This window comes from Mobula hypostoma, chromosome 7 (genome assembly GCF_963921235.1).
Source record: "Mobula hypostoma chromosome 7, sMobHyp1.1, whole genome shotgun sequence".
NCBI classification, from domain to species: Eukaryota; Metazoa; Chordata; class Chondrichthyes; order Myliobatiformes; family Myliobatidae; genus Mobula; species Mobula hypostoma.
The window spans coordinates 149,381,117-149,409,095 of record NC_086103.1 but is presented as its reverse complement, the minus strand read 5'-3'; the positions used below and the strand labels follow the sequence as shown (position 1 = coordinate 149,409,095).

The window sequence follows — 27,979 nt, the reverse complement described above, 5'->3', positions numbered from 1 at the left end:
GTAAAATTATCTTCAGTTTTGCCAACCCAACTTTGCGGATAAACTAGACTGAAGGAAACAAGAGGGAGATTTATTACTTTAATGGAAATTATTACAAAGAACACACCATAATTAATCTATCATAATTCTTCAAGACAGCTCTGACATTCAGTAGGATCAGGATTTAAGATAATATAAGTATAAATGTTGTCTAACCACGATTCCATTTCTTGCTGCCTCAGTAATGCAGCCAACATAATCAAAGACCCCACCCTCCCCAGAAATTCTCTTTTCTCCCCTCTCCCATTGGGCTGAAGGTACAAAAGCCTTAAAGCATTTACCACCAGGCTCAAGGATAGCTCCTTTCCCACTGTTATCAGACTCTTGAATCTACCTCTTGTAAGATAAAATGGACTCAAAAATCAGAACCTATGTTTTTATATTTTATTGTTTACCTGCATTGCACTTCTTCTGTAACTTTTACACTTTATTCTGCATTGTTGTTGTTTTACCTCAATGCAGAGTGTAATGATTTTAATCTGTATAGAGTTTATAATGCAAGCTTTTCAATGTATCTTGGTACATGTGACAATAAAAAACCAATGCTAGTATCAATAAAATTTAATATTGAGTCTACACCACCAGTCAGATCACCAGCAGGTGGTAAGAGTGGGCTCCCTCACTCTACCCCTTGACCCTCAACACAGGAACACCCCCCCCCCAGGCTGTGTCCTAAGCCCCCGCCTTTACTCTCTGTATACCCATGACTGTCTTGACACCCACAGCTCCAATCTGCTAATAAAATGTACAGATGGTACATTTATTGGCCTTATTTCAAATAATGAGGCAGCCTATCGAAAAGTCATCACCCTGACACCGTAGTGTCAAGAAAACAATCTCTCCCTCAATGCCGCAAAAACAAAGGAGATGGCTATAGACTACAGGAGCAATGGAGACAGGTTCACCCCTATTGACATCAATGGATCTGGGATTGAGAGGGTGAATAGCTTTAAGTTTCTCGGTATACACATCAACGAGGATCTCATTTCGTCTGTACGTACCGGCTTTGTGGTGTTAAAAACACAACAACACCTCTTTCACCTCAGACGGTCGAAGAAGTTTGACATGAATCCCCAGATCCTAAGAACTTTCTACAGGGGCATAATTGAGAGCATACTGACTGGCTGTGTCACTGCCTGGTATGGAAACTGTACTTCCCTCAATCGCAGGACTCTGCAAAGAGTGGTGTGGACAGCCCAGCGCATCTGTGGATGTGAACTTCCCACTATTTAGGACATTTACAGTGACAGGTGTATAAAAAGGGCCCAAAGGATCATTGGGGGCCCGAGTCACCCCAACCACAAACTTCCAGCTGCTACCATCCAAGAAACAGTACTGCAGCATTAAAGCCAGAACCAACAGGCTCTGAAACAGCTTCTTCCACCAGACCATCAGACTGATTAATTCATGCTGACACAATTGTATTTCTAAGCTATATTGACTGTTCTGTTGTATAGTAATTATTAAATTACACATTGCACATTGAGACAGAGACATAACACCCAAAGACTTTTACTCCTGTATGTGAAGGATGTAAAAAAATAAAGTCAATTCAATTCAGTTAGCCAAGGGAAGAAAACTGCTGATGCAGAAAATCTGAAGTAACATTACAGTCCACAGTACATTAACAGTATATTAAATAGAGTAGCTTAATCTTTCCTCTCCCATTATTTCACCCCAACAGAGCAATTCATTTTGATCCACCCTTTTGGAATGAATGTTTCCTGGTTTGCTTTGTATTCCCATGGGAAATCTACATTTTTAAACACAAACAATTGTGAGTGGCTACTTTAAAAAATCCACCACAAATTCACAAGTCTACCAATCTATATTTTTAATTCTGTAAGGTCTTTGTCAATGCTTTTTATACAAAATACAGAATATTTGGGATAATCCAATGCAAAATATTTTAAATTTTAATTTATCGCCATCATTTTTTCAAATAATTTTTTTTTAAAGTTCACCATCAACAGGTGATAATGTGCAGTGTTACATAGGTGACATTGAATCACCAAAACAAATACATTGTAAGAACTCAGCTAGTTAAGTAACATTCATGGAAAGAGTAACAGAAGAGTTTCTGATCCCAAGTTCTGCCAGCATTTCTGAAATGGTTTCAAATTCCAGCATTGATCTATCTCTGTCAATTTCACAGGTATTAAACCTGTAATTAGTTCTCCTTTCACACATGGATTTCACACCTCTGCTACTCATAGTGGTGATATACACTGTGGTCATTAAATTACTGGCAAGGATTCTGAGAGACAGGATTTATTTGCATTTGGGAAGATAGGTAGAATGGCTTTGTGCATGGGAAGTAATGTCTCACAAATTTGATCAAGTTCTTGTTTGAAGTGGTGACCAAAACGAGTGTCACAGGGACTGGTGCTGGTTGCTATGTTGTTTGTCGTATACTGTATATTAATTTGGTCAAAAATAAAGATGGCAAGATTAGTGAATCTTAAAAAAAACATTGGATAGTGAAAAGAGATCCAAGATTACAACAGTATATTGATCAACTATGTAAATGGACCAAGGTGAGGCAGGTGAAATTTAACTCAGAATGGGTGCAAAGTGATGCATTTTCTGAAGTTACTTGTATAAGAGTTGGGATGCCCTGTTACAGTTGTACAAAATATTGATTGAGCCATACTTGTGGCACTGTATGCAGTTCTGATCATCATTCTGTAGGAAGGATATGATTAGACAGGGTGCAGAAGGAAAAGATTAACAAGTTTGTTGACAGGACTGGAGGTTGGATAGGCTAGGACATGGTTTTCCTGGAGCAAAGGTACTAAGATTTACAAAATAATGAGGAGCATAGTTAAAGGAAAATGGTCAGACTTTATCCCCCAGAATGGGAAGAGTCTAAAATTAGAGGGCATTCATTTAAGGTGAGAAGGGAATGATCTAAAGGATGTTTGAGGGAGTTTTTCCACAGAAAGCACGGTAAAGACAGATACATGGCTGCAGGCCAAATACAGGCAAATGGGATTAGTTTAGGAATATAGGTCAGGGAGGATGAAATTAGCCAAATGGTCTATTTCCATGCTGTATAACTATGAATCTAAAATAACTAGTATTGGTTTTCATGAGGGTTGAGATATCTTCTCAAACTGGTTGCAATAAATTAATTTTAATTCTATTGGCAAATGTTATTTACAGGAGATAGAGATGACAAATGCATATGAGATTAATTTAGGAAGATGAATAAAAGTTGTGATTAATTTTTTTAAGAGACATCAAGGTACACAGAATTCCAAGGTTGGTATTTGAACCATTTGGATTTTGATGTACAGGACATCTGGAATCTTTGATAATCAACATCCTAAAGCAAAAGGCTTGCATGTCAACTACTTTTGGAAAAACCTGACAGGTGTTCAACCTTTCATATTTTTCTTCAGTACCATTCCACTTTAGGTTTTCTGTGATGAAAGATTTAAGCAGCATTATTGACATTTAAATTATTACATTAAAATATTTGATCAATTTCAATGAGGTTTAAAGCATTTGGAACAGTTATTGATAGCAGTATGCCAAGTTTAGTCATTATACTTTTAATAAGAAAGTTAACAGAACCAACAAGTTACATTGTCAGAGAAACCTCAGAAGGTAATTTTAGTGAGACTGAACTATTTTGAATAAGAGAGAGAAAATACAAATCCTTTTTGGACTACCAAGAAACTGTTACAAAAAATATTTCCTGAAAATTGAAATAGTTCAAGATACATCGTATTGATGCAATTTACAGCACAATATACATGTTAAATTTCAAAAAACACCAAACTTTCAGGTGTTAAAATTAATACCTACATAAATAATTTGACAGGTTTCATCAACTGTGACTACTCAAGATATACATTCAACACACAGAATTTCCAGTGATTTGTTTATTGGATCTTCTAGAACCCATATCATAAATTAAAGAGCAACAAACGCTGGAGATAAAAAATGTATCTATGCAAGAGAAGATGCAGTTTTCAATCTTGGGCAAAACGGCAAGAAACGTGGTGGTGTGTACCAAACCATTTCTAGCATTTACCTTTTTATAGGAAAAATAATAATATAATTACAGTAACTTTATTAAATGTTTCTTTTGGATCAGTTTAGAAACAATTTTTGCACAAAACAGAACTTTTGCCTTTTTTATATTACAGGTGATAAAAATAAGAACCCACATTTTATACCTGAATTTAATGTTACATTCCTTCCAATGGATCAATTGCTTTTAGCATAATTCAAGTGGTTTAAGCATTCTATGAATTTAGTGTATTTTTGTGTGGTGTGAACTCAGTGATCATTATTCAAAGTTTCTTGCATCTGTTGTTGCAAATAACATATCAACTATTATTGAAATATTAAATTTATTTACAGTTCAGAATTGATAAATTGCACTTTAAAAATTATTCATATAAATAATGGTGCACACTACGTCAAAACAGAATGTCAGCAAATAAAGTGGATGACCATAAACATTGCATTCAGAAGCAGCAAATGCAGATTCTCAGATCCCAGGTACAATGAAACTTATAAAATAACAGTGCCTGTGGAAGTAAATTTTAAACACAAATATGCTCATCTTGAGATTTCTAGAATGTAAAACAATTTTCCAAATATGGACTGGGCAAACTTTACTCATGTCACAATTTAGTGATAAAACAAAGAGTAAATTCAAAAGCAGCAATATTGCTGTTTAAACAGCATTTTTTTAAAACTGTTTCAGTGAACCATCATTTCTTAGCAGTTTTCAAAAAGTTTTTCATCAAAAATGGGCAATTCATTTTCTCCTGTGAAAGAGTTAAGAGTTGAAATGGACAATAAATCTACCAATATTTCATCCTTGATAGGACCCTCAAAAGATGATGCATGGTTGTTTGTTATGCCAATTAGCTCATTTTTGAAAACTTGTTGTTGCATATTTAAAGCTGAAATAGAAGATGTGTTTCTAGACTTTGAATCTATGCTGCAGTCATTACTCAGTTTTCCATTTGCTACTCCACCATCTGGTGGCATTTCAAAGTGTCTCAAGTCATGTTTCATGTAGTCCAAAGTTGAAGCTCTAGTTGCAGTGAATAATTCTGCAAGTAATTCATCATGGCTTGGACTACTGCTCAATGAAGCACTAGAGCTGGTACAAACAGATTCATTGTCTTCAACTCCAGGCTGACGCCACAGTTCATTCAAAAACTCATACAGCAGGCCTCCATCGTTATTTGCCAGATTTAACGATTGTTCAGCACTCACAGGTTCACCACATTGATTAGTCTTCATTAACTGGTCGAGTGATGCCAATTGATTTTTTTTGGTTTGCAGCTTTTTGAGTAACCTAAGACGGAGCTTTTGAACTTTGGAATCCATGTTATTCAGTTCTGTTTTATCAACTGGGACAGAGCCCTGATAGTTCACATTACAAGCCCCCGCCTCATGCGTTAAAGGATTACCAAATTTTGATGAATTGGAAAGATGTATTTTATTTGAAGAATGGACATCCAAAGATATTTTCTTTGACAGTAACTCTTTGCAGTTTTCCTTCATATTAACAAACAGAGAGTTGCTCTTTTGTACACCGGTAATGTTTGGAACAGTTAGATCTGGTGATTCAGGTAGATTTTTGCTTGCCTTTTGTGCAAGTTTTGGAAGAATTTTGCTTTTGAATCCATCAAAATGATCCTTCACAGGATGCTTTGAATTTGTCATTCTTAACAAACCACCCCTTTGAATATTCCCAACTTCATTCTTACTTGTTCTAGGTTCATTGGTGCTCAACATTGATAGATGACGATTCAACAGACACTTTCTCCAGCCAGCACTGAAATTTCGTTTAGTTACCGCAGGCTGAGTAATATCAGCTGATAGCTTATTTGCAGATGTTTTCATGATTGGAGATGCTGGCATTTTATTACAATCTTCCTTTTGTATTTTGTTATCAGACCTTATAGGAATTTCTGAATTTTTAGATGGGATTTTCATAGCAGAATCCCTTTGTAACATCGGCATTTGAATATCAGGTATCTCAGTTCCTTGTAAATGTAAGGATCCAAACGGACTAGATGACATTTCAGAATGTAAAACAGGTTTTTGAGGCACATCAAAATTTACAAAAGTTTCAGCCATTTGATGGGCTTGTTCACTTGAATATTGTACTTCGGTAGAAGGATGGACAGCAATATTACGATCAATAGTCACCTGTGGTGAATTTTGTAACAGCCGTGCATCTGATATGAATTGAGTGTCGCACAATGGATTCCCTTTGTCATCCACTTTAACCTCAGTAAGATTCAGTGTTATCATTGTTTCATTTCCTGAATGCTCCAGATCTTTTATATTGTTTTGTTTTACAGAGTCTTTATATGGTGTGGTAATCTCTTTAACTGTACTGTGTATTGGTGTCACTACTGTATTAAACTGAACAGAACTCGTCAATGATGTTTTGCTTGGAAGTTGCACAAAGGAAGTAGCTTCAGTATTTAAGGATGGAGCATTAGGACAAGTGGCAGATGAAGAGTCACAACGCGGAATGGTATCCCTGTTCCATGTTCTTTTTTCAAAGTCACTATTTTCCCAGATGACAATGTGAACTTCATCTGCAGGAACATCTAATGTCAAACGTCTGAAACAACTGGAACCTTGCAAATCATCACATTGAAGCCATGAACCTACAAGAGCAAATTGAAATAAAACTTTAAAAGCAAAACTAATCTTATTTTTTAAAAAAAAATCACTGTTGGAATATTGGAAATTAATGAATGACTGTAGATATTCATACTATCTTTAAAAAGATATTAGCATTAGTATGCAGACACGGTGACCTAATACCTTGAGACAATTCCCACGTTTGGCCTCTTAAAAATACAGCTCACCATCATGCAAAGTTACTGAAAAATGATCTAAAGTGCAAGGTTACATTATGGATTCAAGGACAGCGCCTTCTGCAATTATATGTCTATAATATATGATATACATGTAAACATTTTTCTAAAAATACAAAGTATAAATGTTAAATGGTGAGCACTTGTGTACACTATTGAGGAGCATTAAAGATCATAAAAGGATGCCATTCAGGCCATTTCATCTGAGCAAATCCCTGCCTTGTCTCATTGCACTGAGAATAGCCTGCCCCATCACTTACCCAATCTCATCCAATTTCCTTTTCAACACTGAAATTGAATCCATCTGCACCAGCACCCCTACTCTGCATTTCAAACTTCAACTATTCAATGCCAATCATTTTCATTCCCCACCCCGCTTCCCAAAGGTTTCACCATTATAACAATTTTCTTTTCTTTGTCAACAAACGTTGTTTTAAAAAAATTCCATCATTTTGTTTGCAATCTCCACTATTCCAAAAACAAAATCAGTTTTTGTCCACCTACATCATAACTCATCCTTGGAATTTTGGTAACCCTTTCCTGCACTTTCTCCACGAACTTCACATCCTCCCTGATGTTTGGCACCCATGAATGAACACTTAACCAGTTGTGGCTGAACCAAACGTTTTATAATAGTTTATTACGGCCTCTTTGTATTCAAATTGTTTTAAAGCCCAGCATCCTATCATAACCATTTTCCCAATCTGCTCTCCCATTCTCAATAAACTTTGCACAAATGCCCCAATATCTGCTCTTTTATGTCTTTTACATTTGTTTTTCATCTTGGATGTGATTCTAGAAATGTCAGAGCCTGTGATTTGCTGCTTGGAGATTGTCTGGGTGTTCCAGCACTCTGCCGTCTCCGAAAGGAATCTGGAAGGCAGAGGCAGCGTGCGTGAACCTCATGGCAGGCACAGCGCAAGTCGATGTTCAACTCTCCATGTCACTGATTAAAGCTTCCACTGTTTGTTGATTAAAGCGATGAGGGAGATTGAAGCATTGAGGCGAATGTGGAAGCTTAAAAATTGTTTGGGTGCTTCAGCGCTCTGCAGTCTCCAAGAGGATTCAGGGAGGCAGAGGCAGTGTGCGCGAACTTCATGGAGAGAAGATTGAGGGGTACAACAAGGGAGACTGAAGCATCAAGGCAAGTACCAAGGGTGAGCACCAGCTGCCTATCTTTTGATCACTCTGCAATGGAGAGGGGAAGGTCTGGCGCTGGACCTGGAGAGTGTTACCCAGGTTTTCTGCATTTTGGATCACGGACTTGGACTATAGACCTTTTCTCAGTCTTAGTTTTTTTTATATTATATGCTTATCACCTATTTCTTTTTGTTTTTCGTGCAGGGAGGGGGCGATGTGCTTGTTTCATTTTGTTAAGTTTTTTCTGGGCAGGAGGGGGGATTTAGGTGTTGATGTGCCTTTTCCATTTTTGTTCTTTTTTTTTTGCGCAGGGAGGGGATTGTGCTGCCTTTTTTTCCTTTCTTGATTTCGTGGCTACCCGCAGAATTTCAAGTTGTATACTTTGATAATAAATGAACCTTTGAACCTTATACTCCTTTCAAAGTTTCTTTCTACTTGCCTCTTAATCTACAAGCATTTAGAGATAGAGTCTGATTTGGAGAGTCAGCATGGATTTATGTGTGGAAAATCGTACTTGACGAACCTTGTAGAGTTTTTTTTTTGAAGAGCTAACCAAAAAAGTTAGGTGAAGATAGGGTATTCAGACTTTAGCAAGGCGTTCAACAAGGTCAGGGCCCATACAATCCAGGGAGACCTAGTATAAAGCAAAAGGTGGTAGTTGAAGGTTTTTTCTCGGAATGGAAGCCAGTGACTAGTGGTGTGCTGCAGGGATCAGTGTTGAGACTTTGTTATTCACTATTTATATAAATGATTTAGGTGCAAATGCACAGACTTGGGCAGTAAGTTTCTGGATGGCACACAATTAGCAGTGTTTCAATAGGGAAGAATGTTATCACAACTTTAAAGATGGATCTTGATCAGTTAGGGAAGTGGGGCAAGGAATGACAAATCTGTATTGAAATACAGATAGGTGTAAGGTCCTCAGTGGGATGCTTAATGGAGAGCATTCTGACTGGTTGCATCAAAGCCTGGTATGGAGCCTCAAATGCACAGGATCACAAGAGGCTGCAGTGTTTCAGCTTATTGGCCTTTCATGAGAAATACGAAGCTTGAAATTAAATTGGTTTTCTATGGTCGAAAAGGGAGAGATGTGCAGAGAACCAAGAAAAGTTCTGCAAGAAGCTGGAGACGAAGACAATAATACAAGTGGGTAGGGGTGCCCAGTTAAAGAAGGTGGGTGAAGTTTGTCAATTGCATTTGATATGTCTCAAGTATAAGTAATTAGGAGATGAATGAAAAGACAAAAGACATTTGCCAGGCTAATCCTTTTATCCAGTTCCCTCTCACTTACACCCAAAACACCTCTTTGCCCTTCACCATTTTGATACCTTCCAGTTCACTAGTCACACCTTCCCACCTTAACCTTGGATGTCCACTCTCTAGGCCTCAGCATTCCTCCCCCACCAGCCCAACTCCCAGCTACGAACAACTTGGGATCCCTCTGCATCTTTATTTGATAAGAGATCCCTGCCATTAACAGACTCTGCTGCATGGCAGAACTTATCGTTGCCCTCAGTTTCCCTTTCAATTCCTCCCACTTTCTGGAGATCAAAGGTGTTGCCATGGGCATGCACATGGGCCCTAGCTATACCGGTCTTTTTGTTAGCCACATGGAATAACCCACAAGACCATAAAACAAGAGAATTGGGCCATTCGTCCCATTGAGTCTGCTCCACCATTCCATTGTGGCCGATTTATCATCGCTCTCTACCCCATTCTCCAGACTTCGCCCCGTAACAATTGATACCCTGACAAACAAAGAACTTCTGCTTTAAATATACTTAATGACTCAGCCTCCACAGATTCACCACCCTCTGGCTAAAGAAATTCCTCATCTCTGTTCTAAATAGACATCCCTCTATTTTGAGGCTGTGACTTCTGGTCCGAGATTCACCAACCATAGGAAACATCCTCAAGATCCAAGCCTATCTGGTGCCACTGCCTACACCTCACCCCACTCCCAACCACCTTGCTCTGCTGCATTAATGACTACAATGCTGCCACCCCTTGCACTAGCAGCACAAAGCAACTGCAACACCTTAGCTACCAACTTCCATCCTGCCCTCAAATTCACCTGGACTATCACTGACATCTCTTTTCTGGATCTCTCAGTCTCCATCTCTGAAGACACTAACATCTTCAATTATCCTGACTCCCACAGCTACCTCAACAACACGCCCTCTTTTTTTTAAAAGATCACATCCTTTTCCTCAATGTCTGCCACATTTTCTCAATGAGGCCTTCAGTTCTAGGGCCACTGAACCATCCTTTTTCCTTGAAATAGCTAATGGAGCCCACAGACACATTTCTTCCATTTCCCACGTCTCCTTCATCACTCCTTACATGGTTCCACCTATCATTTACCAGCCTCTGTCCCACCTAACCCTTGTACCTTTCCTCATCCCTCAGTCCTGATGCAAGGTCTCAACCCAAAATAGCAACATACAGCTTTTACCTTCACAGATGCTGTTGAGTGACTGGGTTCTAACAGCATTCTTCTCTACCATCAACCCCAGATTCCTGCATTGGCAGTCTTTGCATTCTGGAAGATTTTTTTTTAAAACCTGAAATAGTTCAATTCAGTGTGAAGCCCCAAAAGCTATCATGAATCAAGTTGGAAGATGTACTGCTATTCCAGTGAAACCCAGCATAATGAGTAGCAAGACAGGTTAGAATGTGAGTGGGCTAGAAAATTATTTACCAACAACTGGATGCTTGATGCTACCCTTGAGGACTGAACAAAGCTGCTCTGCAAAGTGATCACTCAATTTGCATTTACTTTCTCCAGAGTAAGCCACAAACACTTAATATAGTATGCTGAACTGAATTGCTGCTACTGGAAGGACACTAATTGGGAGGACCTAACAATTCTATTTTTCTCTCTCCAGTTGCTGTCAGACATGTTGACATTTTCCACGATGTGCAGTGTTCAGTACCACATAGCTTGGACATATTTTTATTCCCTCATCCGTTTTCATTCACATCCTTTCATTTACAATACAATCCTTCAGACATCTTCAGAGAACAAATCTTCACCATCCACTCAGTCTGCACTATGACAACTTGTGCAATTAAATCTTCACCCTCCCACATTTCCCCTTTATCTGCAATTAAAAACATTGTTAGCTTCATAATTTTGCTTAGTTCTGATGAATGAATTGATATTTCACATGGGAAGGTAATCAACTTGCAACACTAACAGTTCCTTTCTGCATAAATGCCATCCAGCTTGTTACATTTTCCAGTACTTTCCAGCTTTTATGTTGGGCACGTGGCCAAGCGGTTAAAGCGTTCGTCTAGTTACCTCAAGGTTGCTTGTTCGGGCCTCAGCTGTGGCAGCGTGTTTGTGCCCTTGAGCAAGGCACTTAATCACACATTGCTCTAGTCTGTGCAAGGACTGGCACTCCACACAGACTTCCAATCTGCCCCTTGTAAGGCATGAAAATGCCCGACGCAGACCTCTCATGGTCTGAGTCGACATTCTCTCCCTCCCTTCCAGCTTTTAACTTATGTAAACAGCATATATATTTTTGATATTATGATCAGCTACACCAAAATCATTTCCAAAAATAAAGATGGCATTGGGGAGATTTTTAGGCTTTTAATAAAAGGGGAAGATGAGTTAATGAAGAATTAATTTATAACTACCAAAAGAAAAATTGAGACTTCCGGTAGCGCTCATGGAGTGAAGTCGCGTTCTTGACTCGCTCCATTACCTCTGAGTTTTTTCTCTCTATGGTCAGCTATACTTTAATTAACTATTAAGGCATCAATTTTTACAATACTTTGAATTAAACTGAATTCTCTGACAATTGGATGGAACTTAGATCTGCTATGTCTAAGAACGGGAAAGACGGCAAGGATGGTAAACCTCCGGTTAAACCGAAAGCTACGGATCTCCCTCCGACTGAATCACCGGTGACTTTGGAAGCTATATCGGAGTTAATTCAGAGGGAAATTTCAACCTCTGTTAGGGAGATGATTCGTACAGAAATTATGGGCTTTGTTAAAGACCTGATTCATATGGAAATCTCAACTAAGTTCCAGAAAATTGCCGATTTAATTGATAAGATGCAAACATGTATTGCGGAACATCAGTCGGCTATATCTGGTCTTCAAAAATCCGCGCAACAAAGTGAGCTTAAGATGGGGAAAGTCGAAGAAACAATTAATGTAATGAAGAAGAAACTTGACTTTTTGACTTTTAAAAACTCTGACTTGGAATCTAGAATGCGACGGCAGAATTTACGAATGATTGGCGTCAGGGAAGCCGTGGAAGCTAACAACCCTATGAAATATTTCTCTCAACTTTTAAAAGATGCATTCCCTACTGTATTTCCTGACCAACCACCGCTACTGGATCGTGTTCACAGAATCCCATCATACTCGTCTAGGTCAGATAGACCTAGGCATGTTATCTTACGTTTTCATTACTTTCAAGATAAGGAGAGACTGTTTCGATTCGCTCGATCTAAAGGTTTCATTGATTTTTCGGATCTTAAGTTCCGATTCGTGGAAGATTTCAGTAAACCAATCTGGGACCAACGGGTCCGTTACAGATCCGTGATGTCGGAATTCTATAAGATGGATTTAAGACCAGCGCTGCTGTACCCTGCACGTCTAAGGATTCGCATGTTAGATGGAGCTCTTCGTTTTTTTGATTCTCCATCGGATGCCCAGAGTTATCTGGATCAACTTTCATCTTCAACATCTTAATTGCCTTTTTTTAATTTTCTCCGTTGATCGGAGGCTGTGAATTGGTTGGTTTTAACTTTTCTGTGCCCTATTTGGGCAGAAAAGTTTACTTTCGATTTCTTAATATGGCTGCTAAACTTTCTTTTTAACTGCGTCATTTCTTTCTTTTCCCAGGGGATTCTGGGTGGTTACTTCCCTTTTGTCATCTTACGTATTTCCTGTGCGGCCTTAAATTTTGTAGTTTTTTTTAAATTTTATTCTGTTTTGCTTTTTATAATCATTTTATGTTAATAATCCTATTTTTTTTGTTGCTGTGTCTATTCATGAGTTTGAGGTTTATTGTGGTTTTTTTTAATATATACTTTCCGGCTTTTGTTCTGTTTTGTGTGTATTTTAATTGAGTTAACTTTTTTTTACTTATTTTTTACTGTTTTACAATTAGCTGATCCTTTTCATATTTATACCTTTTTTTTAGGGAGCGTATACCGGAAGTCATGGGGGTAGTTTTAGCGCTTGCTTCTTTCTGGCGGGTCTGCTTTAGATTTCGCCTTGGGGTCCTGGGGTGGGGGGCGGTGGGAGGGGCTTCACGTTTTAGTTTGTTTCTCTTTGGGCTATATACATTATTGAAGTATTGGTTACGTCCTTTTCCCCGGTATCTTTTGTATGTTCTGTTTCCTCTCCGGGTCTGTGGGTCGCGCCTATTGTCAATCCTCCTTGTTATGGGTTGACTTTAGGATTTATGGAGTCTATTATTAATTTTGTCTCCTGGAATACTAATGGTCTTAATCATCCTATTAAAAGGAAAAAAGTTTTTAAAGTGTTCCGGAGACTTAAAGCACAAATTTTATTTTTACAAGAGACCCATGTACGGAGGGGGGACAGACTACGTTTTTTCAAATTTTGGAAGGGACAACAATTTCATTCGAACTCCAATGCTAAGATTCGAGGCGTCTCTATCTTTATAGACTCCTCAGTTACTTTTATACAACAGGATATTATCTCTGATCCGAATGGTAGATTTTTATTGGTTAGTGGTTTATTATTTAATAAAAAAGTAGTTTTGGTTAATGTTTATGCTCCTAATATGGATTGTCCGGAATTTTATAAATCATTGTTTGATCAGTTTCCGAATTTGAACGAGTTTTCATTGATTTGGGGCGGAGATCTTAATACCTGTTTATCTCCAGCTTTGGACCGTTCGGCTCCTTTACGGACTTTACCTAATAAATCTGCAAATTTGATTAATTTTTTCCTTTCTGATTCTGGGTCGACGGACATTTGGCGTTTTCTGCATCCTCAGGAAAAAGATTTTTCCTTCTTTTCACATGTTCATCATTCCTATTCAAGAATTGATTATTTTTTCATTGATTCTCGTCTCATTTCTTCAGTGATTAAATGTGATTATGATTCTATAACCATTTCGGATCATGCTCCACTTAAGCTTTCTATTAAAATTATGGCCAATATACCAAACAATAGACAATGGCGTTTTAATTCGCTGTTGCTTCAGGACTCGGACTTTGTTAATTTTATGAATGAACAGATTGAGCTTTTTTTTACAATTAACCATACAGAAGATATTTCGGTTAACACTCTTTGGGACACTTTTAAAGCCTATATTCGGGGTCAGATTATTTCGTATTCCGTTGCTTTGAGGAAGAAACAGAAGCAGGAGGAGATGGTAATTGTGGACAAGATTAAAGAAATTGATAAGAAATATGTTATGGCTCCTTCTGAGGAGCTATACAAACAAAGAACTGAACTTCAAATGGAACACAGTTTACTACTCTCGTCCTCGATTGTAAACCAATTAAAGAAAACAAGAAGTGATTTTTATGTTCACAGTGACAAAATTGGCAAGCTGCCGGCTAATCAATTGAAATCTAATTATGTTAAATCTCAAATCAATCAGATTTATAACCAAAATGATCGATTGATATTGGATCATGTGGGGATTAATCAAACCTTTTGTGATTTTTATTCTTCTTTATACCAATCAGAGTCTCCTCGAGATTCTAAATATATGAATGATTTTTTAGATAAGTTAGACTTCCCTCTGATTTCACAGGATATGTCTTCTTTATTAGATACTTCCATTACAATGGATGAGATTAAGAATGTTATTTTTTCTATGAATCTGGGGAAAGCTCCTGGCCCTGATGGGTTTACCGTTGAATTTTATAAATGTTTTGCTTCTTTATTGATTCCTTGGCTCTATAAGGTTTTTGAGGCTTCTTTGAAACTTGGTAAACTTCCGGAATCTTTTAATAGAGCATCAATTTCTTTAATACTAAAGAAGGATAAAGACCCTGCTCAATGTGCATCTTATAGACCAATATCTTTATTAAATGTTGATTCTAAAGTTTTTTCTAAGTTATTAGCAAATAGACTAGAAAAAGTACTCCCTTCTATTATTTCGGAAGACCAAACGGGTTTTATTAAAGGTCGTTACTCTTTTTATAATATTCGTACATTGTTAAATATCGTTTATACTCCCTCACAAAATGTTCCTGAGTGTGTTATTTCTTTAGATGCCGAGAAAGCTTTTGATAGAGTAGAATGGCCTTATTTATTTAAGGTGCTTGAAATGTTTAATTTTAGCTTGAAATTTATATCCTGGATTAAACTGTTATATTACTCCCCTGTAGCCTCGGTTCGTACTAACTCCTTAAACTCACCTTTTTTTCCTCTCTTTCGTGGTACTCGACAAGGCTGTCCTCTTAGTCCCCTATTATTTGATATTGCATTAGAACCTCTTGCAATTGCTATTCGAGAATCTTTAAATATTACTGGGATAACTCGGGGATTAAAGTCCCATAAATTATCACTCTATGCTGATGATTTACTTTTATATATTTCTAATCCTGAGAGATCCATTCCTGCTGTTTTAGAGTTATTAGCACAATTTGGTCTTTTCTCAGGTTATAAATTAAATCTTAGTAAGAGTGAACTTTTTCCGATTAATAAACATCTTCCCTTATATTATAAATTTCCATTTAAATTGATTAATAATTACTTTTCATATCTTGGGATTAAAATTACTTGTAAACATAAAGATTTATTTAAGACTAACTTTTTACCATTAATAGACCATATTACTCAACTTTCATCTAAATGGTTTCCCTTATATTTAACTTTGATTGGTCGTATTAATGCAGTTAAGATGTTTTTTTTGCCAAAATTTTTATATGTGTTTCAGGCATTACCAATTTTCGTTCCTAAATCTTTTTTTGATAAAGTTGACTCTAAAATTTCTTCATTTATTTGGCAGAACAAGAATCCGAGACTGGGTAAAATACATTTACAGAAAGCTAAGAGAGATGGAGGTTTAGCATTACCTAACTTTAGATTTTATTATTGGGCTATTAATATTCGACATATGAAATTTTGGTTACTTGATCGGGACATACTATTTATTCCTAAATGGGTAGCATTGGAATTACAATCTGTTCAGGGTTATACACTTGGTTCTATTTTAGGTTCCTCTCTTCCTTTTGATTCGAAACGTCTTAAGCAGGTCTCTAACCCGATAGTTAAATATGCTTTGCGCATTTGGTTTCAATTCAGAAAATTTTTTGATCTTAATCAATTCGGGTTAGCGATTCCTATTTTAGGTAACATATTTTTTCCTCCCTCTTTTACGGATCGCGCTTTTCAAACTTGGAAGACTAAGGGTATTTTACGGTTTTTGGATTTATTTTTAGATGGTTCCCTTATGTCTTTTGAACAATTATCTAACAAATATAACTTATCAAGAATACATTTTTTTAGATATTTACAAGTTAGAAATTTCCTAAGTACTATACTTACTTCCTTTCCAATGCTTCCTCCTATATATATTTTAGATTCGATAATTAACCTTAATCCATGTCAGAAAGGTGCATCGGCTATGATTTATAATATTATTATGAAACTTAGGAAAGCTCCATTTGATAAGATTAGGGTAGATTGGGAACAGGAATTGGGGCTTACCATTTCTGTGGATGATTGGGGGCAGATTTTACAATTAGTTAATACTTCCTCTATTTGTGCTAAACATTCCCTAATTCAATTTAAAGTGGTTCATAGAGCACATATGTCCAAAGATAAGTTAGCGCGTTTTTACTCGTATATTAATCCTTTCTGTGATAGATGTTCGGGGCAGATAGCCTCTTTAACTCATATGTTTTGGTCTTGCCCTACTTTGGAAACTTTTTGGAGAGATATTTTCAATATTATTTCTAAGGTATTAAATATAGATATCTCTCCTCACCCTATTACTGCTATCTTTGGACTACCTAAAATTTCTAGTAATCTTTCCCCTTCAGCCCGTAGAATGATTGCATTTCTTACTTTAATGGCGAAAAGATGTATTTTACAACATTGGAAAGAGCTTAATGCTCCAACTACCTTTTTTTGGTTTTTTCAGACGATTTTATGTTTGAATCTGGAGAAAATTAGAAGTAACCTTTATGATTCTTCATTTAAATTTGAACAGATTTGGGGACCTTTTATTCGATATTTTCATTTAATGTAATATTTACCCTTCTTGTTTTCTCTTCACTGTTTTAATGGAGGTCGGGATTGAGGACGTGATTTTAAGTTTAACTCTGTTTGGTTTCAAGTTAGCCCATTGCTTTGCTTTGCTTTTAGTTAGTTGCACGGTGGGTTTTTTTTTGGGGTTTTTTTTTTCTTTTTTTCCATTGATATATATAAAATCTAGTATACTATTATGTTATCTTGGTTTCTTATGCTTAAATTACATTGTTTGTAGTATTTTCTTTTTGGTATTGTTATCTTTTGGAATTTTATTATACTTTAACATTGTATTAATGTTTATATGGCTTACCTTTTTTGTATACTTACTCAATAAAAAGATTTAAAAAGAAAGAAAGAAAAGAAAAATTAATTAAAAAAATTCTGAGTTAATTGTTGGTAAAGGTTGAGGCACAGGTCTTTTCTGTTGAGGAAATTGACTGCAGAATTACAAAATGAACAGTCAAGTCCATGTGGAACAGCAAAGACATGTCAAAGATCCAATATATCAAATGACAACCCGACATTCAAACATTCTAGTTCAATCATTAATACAAGCTTTCTCTCAGAATGTATAGCAGCTCCAAATGTATCATTGAAAGAAAACTTAAATGGAAATCTAACATCTTATTTAATGGCATTGTTTACTTTCGATATGCAAATCTAAAAATTACATTACAACAAATCGATAGACCACCACATTAGCCACATCTTAATAAAATCTAACATGGTTATGCAAATTAATACAACTTAAAATGGTTGTTCTATTGCTTGGGTAAAACTGGGATTCAGACATTGCATCCATATAGTCATAGAGCCATGTAGCCACAAAGCAAATTATTCAGTTATTCATCTCTTGCTGGCTCTGGAAGAGCTAACCAGTTCAAATTCCACACCATTTCTCCATTACTGTCCTAATCGTTTGCCTTCAAGTACATATCTAGTTGATTTAAAAAGTTCCTTTGGAATTCATTTCCACCAATTTAATTAGAATGTTGCTGATCTTAATAAGCCTCTATGAGGGAAGTTCTCCATTTGCGTTCTAGTTCACTTACACATTTTATAAGAACACAAGGAATAGGAGCAGGAGTAGGCCATCTGGCCCGTCGAGCCTGCTCTGCCATTCAATAAGATCATGGCTGATCTGGCTATGGACTCATCTCCACCTACCTACCTTTTCTCCATAACCACTACTATGCAAAAAACTATCCAACCTTGTCTTAAATATACAGTATTTACTGAGGTAGCTTCCACTGCTTCATTGGGCAGAGAATTCCAGAGATTCAGCACTCTCTGGGAAAAGCAGTTCCTCATCTCCATCCTAAATTTACTCCCCGATATTCAGGCCTATTCCCCTAGTTCTAGTCTCACCAACCAGTGGGAACAGCTTTCCTGCTTCTATCTTATCTATCCCTTTCATAATTTTCTGTGTTTCTATAAGATCTTTTCTGTTCCTTCTGAACTGCAGCAAGTACAGTCCCCGATGACTCAATCTCTCCTCATAGTCTAATCCTCTCATCTCTGGAATCAACCTGGTGAACCTCCTTTGCACCGCCTCCAAGCTAGGACATTCTTCCTCAAGTAAGGAGACCAGAATAGCACACAGTACTCCAGATGCAACCTCACCAGTACCCTATACAGTTGCAGCATATAACCTTCCTGCTCTTAAATTCCATCCTCTAGCAATGAAGGCCAATGTTCCATTTGCCTTCTTGATAGCCTGCTGTACCTGCAAACCAACCTTTTGCGATTTATGCACAAGCACTTCCAAATCATTCTGCATGGCAGCATGCTGCAATCCTTTACCATTTAAATAGTAATCTGATCTTCAATTTTCCTTTCCGTGGATGACCTTGCATTTACCAATATTGTAATCCATCTGCCAGACCCTTGCCCACTCACTTATCTATATCTCTCTGCAGACTCTCCATATCCTCTGCACAATTTGCTTTTCCACTCAATTTAGTGTCATCAGCAAGCTTAGATACACTACACTCGGTCCCCTCTTCCAGATCATTAATGTATATTGTGAACAGTTGCCGGCCCAGCACTGACCCCTACAGCGCACTGCTAACCAACCAGAGAAACACCCATGTATTCCAGCTCTCTGCATCCTTATCTTATGGGCAAGTCTTTTATGTGGCACCTTATCGAACGCCTTCTGGAAGAGCAATTATATCGACCCTAATATTAATTCAATTGTCATATACATTCTAATCACATCATCCATTCATCAGTACTACTTTCTACATATAGAAATATCGTTTTTTCCATTTTTCAAATAGTTGGTATACGGCTGCTATTAAATTCTTTTTCAATGAACCTGCAACAGATGTAATCATTTCTTTTGTTCATCCTTTTAAAAAAATATTTTCCCAAGGTGACACTGTGTCTGAGTCTTCATATTTGAACTTCTGAATTCGTCAGATTTAATGAAATTAAATCAAACCTAATCAGAACCCTAACTGTCAAAATGACAAATTTATTCTACAAAATATTCTATCTAATCTAGTAAAATGTGCTCTCCAATCATCCAAGGAGAAGGCAAGAAAAATCCTGAACACAAGAGATTTACAGATGCGGCCTGAGTTCCTCCGGAGTTTAAGAGTGTTGCTTAAGAAAAATCCTACATCGTCTTACAGCCTATAAAATTCATCTCTGATCAATTCCTTTCCAAAACATGGCATTTCTTTTACCTTTATTCCTCTGCCTCCTTGCTTCCCCTATCCATCCGTGATATGGGAGCAACTTTAATTAAAAAGCTCAATTTTCTAGACTGGTCTACATCAAGATTCTGTATAATTGCTTTTTTTTTTGAAGAGATGCTATTAAGAATAAAGGCTTGCTTCCTACAAAGAGTTGTTGCCACAATTTAAGTCTATTTTTTTTTTGCAAATTCCAAATATTTATACCCACTTGTCAGTGTGGTAATTTCAAAGCAATGACCAACATCACTACATTCCAAGGAAACAGTACTTGAAACATTGAAGCCAAGCCAAAAAACACAATTCATACCATCAGGATTCCGCATCCAAGTGATAAAGTGCTTCATAGTCTGTAAATACTGAATAATGGTGCAGATTCTGTACACACTGCCTTGAAAGTCAAATCTGTAGGCATCCAAATCTGTATGTGGTAGGCCATCCACAAAATGTAGCATATATATTGAGGAAATCCTAGGAGGAAAAGAAGTTGCAATTAAGTTCCTAACATGAACTGTAATGTAACATTAACTTTATGAACAACACACCTACCGTTCTATAAGCATTTTCCTCCTTTGATCTTGATCTTGACATTTATTACAGGGCGATCTATGAACAGCATTCAGAGGATGCCAATCTGAATCTATTTTTGTAAATGTTGTCAAGGTTTTTGTACACCTAAAAAGAAAAACCTTCCATTAACAATGCATATAAAAAGCTTTTATTCAGTAAAAGTGCCTTCTCTCTATCGGTTGTTAGAGGTTACCCCCAAGGGTATGTACATTTTAAAAGACATCTTATTGCAATACAAATTACTAATTAGATTTTTCAAGTGGGAACTGGAATCAGCCGTTTTCCATCTTATGAAAGATTAAAAGTTATCATTCCAATATAAACAAAATGATAGTGGAAACAAAGGCAGATATTTGATGCTATCTTCCATCATGTTATTCCGAAGGTGTTGCGTCCAACCTGGTTTATCCAAGAAATAATCACCCGACAGGTTAATTCAAATGACTGATGCAATACAAAATAGTCACATTACTCTTGGACCCACTTAGTTTTTATTCATATACAGGTTTCCCCCGCTATCCGAAGGCAGACCGTTCCTATGAAACAGTTCGTAAACCGGAATATCATAAAGTGAATAAGCAATTACCATTTATTAATATGGGAAAAAATTTTGAGCGTTCCCAGACCCAAAAAATAACCTACCAAATCATGCCAAATAACACATAAAACCTAAAATAACAGTAACATATAGTAAAAGCAGGAATGATATGATAAATACACAGCCTATATAAAGCAGAAATACTTTTCTGCACAGTCTCGCGGAAGCACTCTCGGCAGAAACACTCTCTCCTGTAACCTTTAAGCGATGAAGCTGCCAAATCACATCAAATAACACATAAGAATACACAGCCTAAAGTAGAAATAATGTACGTACAGTGTAGTTTCACTTATCGGAATCCGGAAGACTCCAATAAATTGCAGTTTCGTCACATTTAAATAAGCACCAGACGCAATCGGCAATCGCCTCTGATCTGGGCTGACATTTACGTGCCGGGTAGCACCTAATTAATTAGCTTATTTCAGCTTTTTTTCTTAAAGATGTGCTGGGTGCTTTCCGACTACCACTGCATTCTTCGCGGCAATGTATCGATCTGCGGCCTGGAGGTTGGGGACCACTGCTTAAACTATGAAGCTGCCCTAGCCTCAGAAACCGATCAAACCACCCATGACTACCTTTAAATTCCACTTTCGCAACACTTTTCATCACCATCATCCAGTGCTTTCTGTTTCAGCTTATTAAAAAGACTGACTGATTTCTGCTTAGGGAGCGAGGGAACGTCGACTCAGACCATGAGAGGCCTGCGTCGGGCATTTTTTATGCCTTACAAGGCACAGATTGGAAGTCTATGTGGGGCGCCACTCCTCGCACAGACTACAGCAATGTGTGATTAAGTGCCTTGCTCAGGGCACAAACACGCTGTCACAGCTGAGGCTCGATTTCTCCTCAAGTATAAGAAAACCTAACAGAACACCACGCTTTGTACACCCATCAATCCACTCAAGCAATAGACTTTCCATTTTATCCATTATTGGATGCCGACTAAGAGAGACCACTTTGCTATGAGCAGAACCAAGAGTAACGTCGGCAGCTTTCAGGATTCTCTCTCTCTGCATATAAATAGTGTGAACGGTGGACGCAGGCAAGTTCAACGCGCGGACAATATCCTTACTTCACGATCGAAACGCTTAATTATGTCTAGTTTTACGCTAAGTGTAACACCCTTACGAGCTCTTTTAGGCTTTTCTGATACCTTAGAACTCATATTGCTAACGGATGCACAAAATAAATCGAGATAAAGCGCGTGTTTAAGCAATGCCGGCTAGAATGCTGTTCCGGGGGAGGAGCTTGGCTGTTCGGGCGCTCGCTGCCTTTTTCCGTAACAGTGAAAACAACTTGTTAGCAAAACCGGGTAACTAATGTAGGTCTTTCATAACAGCAAGGTGTCGTAAAGCAAACGTTCGGAAAACGGGGGCCACCTGTAATTGTTTCACTAATCTTACAGAAATCAATATTTTACATAAATTATACTTTATATTTTGAAGTCAATATGAAGTATTGTACACTCATGCACAAATCTCGAGAATAAAAACAGTGAAGGAATAATGTTTTATAGGAATTGGCAGAATTATCTTACTAGCTATCCATAGTAATACTGTAATATGGCACAAATATTTGCTACCAACACAAGTTAAATTTTAGTTTTAAAGATATACTTGCCTCTCATCATATTTGTAGCCACACTTAATACATTCAAAACTCCAACTATATGACTGCATGAACAGCATCTCAAAATAGGTATCATGTCTTAGGAGAAGCGGAAAAGCAAAGACCGGGCTATCAGGTTTTCCTGGAAAAGACATTAAAATGGAGCACATTATACTAAAAAAGACAACATAGTTATACGTCAGCTACATAGTTTTAATGATAGCCAGCAATATTTTGTCAGGCAGCAACAAAAAATAGTCTAATATGAGAGAACAATAATGCAGTATACAGGTTGACCTTGCATGCGTTTCATTTAATATGTCTCAACTGAAGTCCAGAACTAATCCCGAGGCAACAGCAACTATCAGTCTGCACAATTACAGCAGCTAAGTTAGTATTGGCATGATATGCATTGATCATTAAGGTTTTGCAAATTTTCATTATAAAAACAGGACAGACCTCTTAGCAATTTCCTCCCCTAACAGTTAACAGCAGGATCCAAAAATATTATGGTGGTGGCAATTTTAACAAAATATAAATAACTGATTGAATCTGCTTATTGTTGGTCTCCATACTAGGAATGGTAAATAGTGAAGAGTGACAGGCTCAGGCTGTAGAAGTATGGATGGTAATGGATGCAAGGACTAAAACTGCATAGAAGGAACTTGATAGATGTGACAAATTTAAATAAAGGCTGGATCTGGGGCTTTGCTGTCTCTGAGGGAGTTCAGTGAGGTTTGGAGCGAAGTGTGCAGTCTGGAGATCTGGTAATGGGGAACAAACCCACAACCGACTCTTGTTTCTCTCCAATTGAGCAGTCGAGCAAAGCTGAAGTCAACGGGAAAAAAAGCAGAGGACAGGAGGGGGTTCGGCACCGTCTGCCTGTGTTTGACAGGCCTTCCTCTCCCTCTCACTAGCTGTTGTCGGAGGCAAGTCTTGAGATCCAAGTCGCCAGGATTGATTGGCGAGGCTGTGGGCTCATTTTGGGGGACTTTTGAGGTTCACGCTGCATGTGCTCTTCGATTTTTTTTTGCTATTTTGAGTGGTTTGATCGGTTTGGACTGGTACGGTCTGGTAAAGAATTGCTCTGCAGCTTGCATTGGCTAGCAGTGTGGAACTGAACTAAACTGAATACTACTGGTTTGATATTCTATGTGTCATTTGTTTGCTTTTTGCAAAATCCATTTTTTTTGGCATGTATTGTGCTTGATGTTTTCTTGCTCAAAAAACAGCAAAAAATAAATCTAAGAACACGTGCAATATGAACTTCAAAGTCCCCCAAGGTGTTTCTTTGTTTTGTGGCTGCCTACAAGAAGATGGATTTCAGAGTTGTATTCTGTATACATACTTCGATAATGTACTTTGAATCTTTGAAAAGTAATTGGGTGAAGGGAAAAAGAGAATTGTTCAAATTTTAAAATATCCCATTCCATGGATTTAAAGAATGACTAGAAGCAGCAAACACTTCGAAATTTTCATCTACTTTGCAACTACATAACTTAATATTCACAACCAAATATTTCTAAAAGCTCCACCTTAAAATGCAAGCCCAGATTGAGTTATCCAACCTTGGTGACAGCAAGAGTGGAAGGTCTGTTAGCAATGTAACTACTGAAAAATTGACCATTGGTTTATCCAAAATAGCCCATTTCCTACTAGATGCTGGCAATTGGTAACATCCATGCTCTAGGGATTTAGATTCCTGCATAGACAAGCCTTTGAAAGTCAATATACAGGTACAGCACGCAATAAGAAACGGAAATAGTGTTTTGGCCTTTTACCCGAAAGGGATCTGAGCCCAGGAGCAATGATATCCTATAATTATAAGAACATAAGAAACGGTAGCAGGAATAGACCATCTGACCCTTTGACCCTGCTCTGCCATTCAATAAGATCATGGCTGATCTGGCCATGGACTCATCTCCAGTTACCTGCCTTTTCCCCATAACACTTAATTCCCCTATGTACAAATCTATCCAACCTTATTTTAAATATATTTGAGGTAGCCTCCACTGCTTCATTGGGCAGAGAATTTCACAGATTCACCACTCTGGGAAAAGCAGTTCCTCTTCTTCTCCGTCCTAAATTTACTCCCCTGAATCTTGAGGCTACATCTCCTGGTTCTAGTCTCACCAACCAGTGGAAACAACTTTCCTGTCTCTATCTTATCTATCACTCATAATTTTATATGTTTCTATAAGATTTTCTCTCTTCTGAATTCCAGTGAGTACAGTCCCAGGCAACTCAATCACTTCTCATAGTGAAACCCCTCATCTCTGGAATCATCCTGGGGAACCTCCTTATCACCACCTCCAAAGCCAGTATATCCTTCCTCAAGGAGACCAGAACTGCACACCGTACTCCAGGTGTGGCCTCACCAGTACCCTACACTGTTGCAGCACAACCTCCCTGCTCTTAAATTCAACCTCTCTAGCAATGGAGGCCAACATTCCATTTGCCTACTTGATAGCTTGCTGCACCTGCTAACGAACTTTTTTCAATTCATGTACAAGCAATTCTCAGTCCTCCTGCAGAGCAGTACACTGCAATATTTTACCACTTACATTTGATCTATTTTTCCTTCCAAAGTAGATGACCTCGCATCTACCATTTTACTTCATCTGCCAGACCCTTGCCCACTCACCTATCTATATATGTACAAACCCTCCATACCCTCTGCACAATTTGCTTTTTCACTCAATTTAGTGCTATCAAACTTAGATACACCACACTCAGTCCCTGCTTCCGGATCATTAATGTACATTGTGAACAGCTGCAGGCCCAGCACCGACCCCTGGGGCACACCACTCACCACTGATTGTCAACCAAGGGAACATCTATGTCTCCCAACTCTCTGCTTTCTATTGTTTAACCAATCCTCTACCCATACAAATACATCATTCCAAACTCCATGCATCTTTATCTTATGGATAAGACTTATGTGGCACCTTATCGAATGTCTTCTGGAAATCCAAGTAAATAACGTCTATCTGCTCCCCTCTAACCACTGCACTCATTACATCCTCAAAGAACTCCATTAAGTTTGTCAAACAGGACCAGCTCTTGCTGAATCCGTGCTGCATCTGATGGTGGATCCATTTCTTTACAGGAGTCTTGCCATTCTTCTTTAATGATAGCTTCAAGGATTTTCCCCCACTGATGTTAAACTAACTGGCCTTCAGTTTTGCTTGCTTCCTATTTTGAACAGTGGTGTGACATTCGCCTTCTTCCAATCTGCCAGGACCTGCCCTGAGTCCGGAAAATTTTGGTAAATTATCACCAAACCTTAACCATTTCTTTCAGTACCCTGGGATACATTCCATCTGGACCAGGGGACATGTCTATCTTTAGGCCCACAAGTTTGCTCAGCACCACCTCTTTAGTGATAGCTATTATATCATGGTCCTCACCTCCTACTGTATCCATAACATCTCTCTTCGGCATGTTAAACATGTCCTTCACTATGAAGACCGACACAAAATAGTCAAAGCCTTGGTCATTTCCTTATTACTCAATATCAATTCCGCCATCTCGCCCTCCAAGGGACCCATGTTCAGTTTGGCCACCCTTTTCTGCTTTGTTTTTACATTTGTGCTAGTTTATTTTCATAATCTATCTTCTTTTTCTTTATTGCTTGGTTAGTGGTTCTTTGTGCTTTTCAAAGTTTTTCCAATCTTCCAGTTTCCCACTACACTTGGCGACTTTGTACACACAAGCTTTCAGTTTGATGCTTCCCTTATTTCCTTAGTTATCCATGGCTGGCTCTTCCCACCCTTACTGTCGTTGCTGTTAACTGAAATATACTTTTGTTGAGCACCATGAAAAATCTCTCTGAAAGTCCTTCAATGTTCCTCAATTGTCCTACCATATTACATGTGTTCCCAGTCTACCCTATCCAACTCCTCCCTCATCCCGTTGTAGCCTCCCATGGTTAGGCATAATACATTGGTTTCAGATCAAACTATTGCACCCTCCATTTGTATGAGAGACTCAAACATACTGTAATCACTCTTTCCTAGAGGATCCCTAACTACAAGATTGCTAATTTTACCCGTCTTATTGCACAGGACCAGATCCAAGGCAGCACGTTCCCTTGTAGGTTCCAGTAACATGCTGTTCAAGAAAGCTATCACGGATGCATTCCATTAAGTCCTCAAGACAGCCTCAACCAACTTGATTCACCCAATCTATGTGCAAGTTAAAGTCCCCCATGATAATTGCTGTTCCATTCTTACACATCTCAGATATTTCTCAATTTCCTGTAATATTATTACTTGGTGGCCAATAGACAACTCTCACCAGTGATTTTTTTCCCCTTTACTATTCCTAATCTCTACCCAGGTGGAATCAACATTCTGCTTCTTAGATAGTCTCTATCACCCTGATCTCATCCTTAATTAAGAGTGCTACCCCACCTCCCTTACCTTCCTGTTGATCTGTCCATATTACCAGATATTCTTGGATATTTAATTCTTAATCTTCTCCACTCTGCAACCACGTTTTTGTAATGCCCACTAAATCATACCCCATGATACTGATTTATGTCACAAGTTCACTGATCTTGTTACGAATACTACGGGCATTCAGGTAAAATGCCCCTACACTCATTGTGTCTAAAATCTAGTAATCTTTGTCTCTTAATGCACTTGACTTTTCTTCACTCCACCCTTACTTTTCTCTTCTTTAACTTCTGCTTTTAATCTTTATCCACGCTTTTCTCTTTTACTTTATTCATACTTCTCCAATCTGTTGAATCCACCTTGGTAGAATTGAATAACCTAGTTTTGGATACCATACTTAAAAATGGATATATTGTCATGTGAGTGCATTAAAAGATTCACTGAAGGCAAGATCAAATGCACCAGATTTGTATACTCTGGAGTTTAAAAGAATGAGCAGAAGTCTTATTAACACTGATTTTTTTCTTCGAATGGCCTCGGAGTTGGGGTCAGGGTCTCACAACAAGGAGCAGGACATTCAGGATAGATGGGCAGAAACTTGTTCACAACAGGTGGTGAATTGTGGAGGTTCATTTAAGCAGAAATCATTATTTACTGTGCTTCATGAATCAAGGGCCTAAGTGACAGTACTGGGGGGGAAAAATGGCTTTGAGGAAGAGGTCATGATCTTAATAAATGGCAGAGCAGTTTCAAAGAGACAATGGCCATGGAATTCAGCCCACATTGAAACTCTCAGCACCGTAGCATAATGTTTAGCACAACACTTCACTGTAGCAGCAG

The 27,979-nt window shown here is 37.9% G+C and overlaps 1 protein-coding gene across 2 annotated transcripts in view; it reads right to left on the bottom strand.

The window, feature by feature from the left end:
* Window positions 1-1,863: 1,863 nt before the first annotated feature.
* uspl1 (ubiquitin specific peptidase like 1) overlaps window positions 1,864-27,979 on the bottom strand; it is a 44,587-nt gene continuing 18,471 nt past the window's right edge. For both annotated transcript variants that reach the window (XM_063054269.1, XM_063054270.1), the window contains 4 exons: window positions 22,752-22,881; window positions 20,513-20,638; window positions 20,274-20,434; window positions 1,864-6,695 (listed from right to left, as the gene is read on the bottom strand). In XM_063054269.1, coding sequence (XP_062910339.1) covers window positions 4,777-6,695; window positions 20,274-20,434; window positions 20,513-20,638; window positions 22,752-22,881 — 2,336 coding nt within the window. In that variant the 3' untranslated portion in view covers window positions 1,864-4,776. The remainder of the gene's footprint in view (window positions 6,696-20,273; window positions 20,435-20,512; window positions 20,639-22,751; window positions 22,882-27,979) is intronic.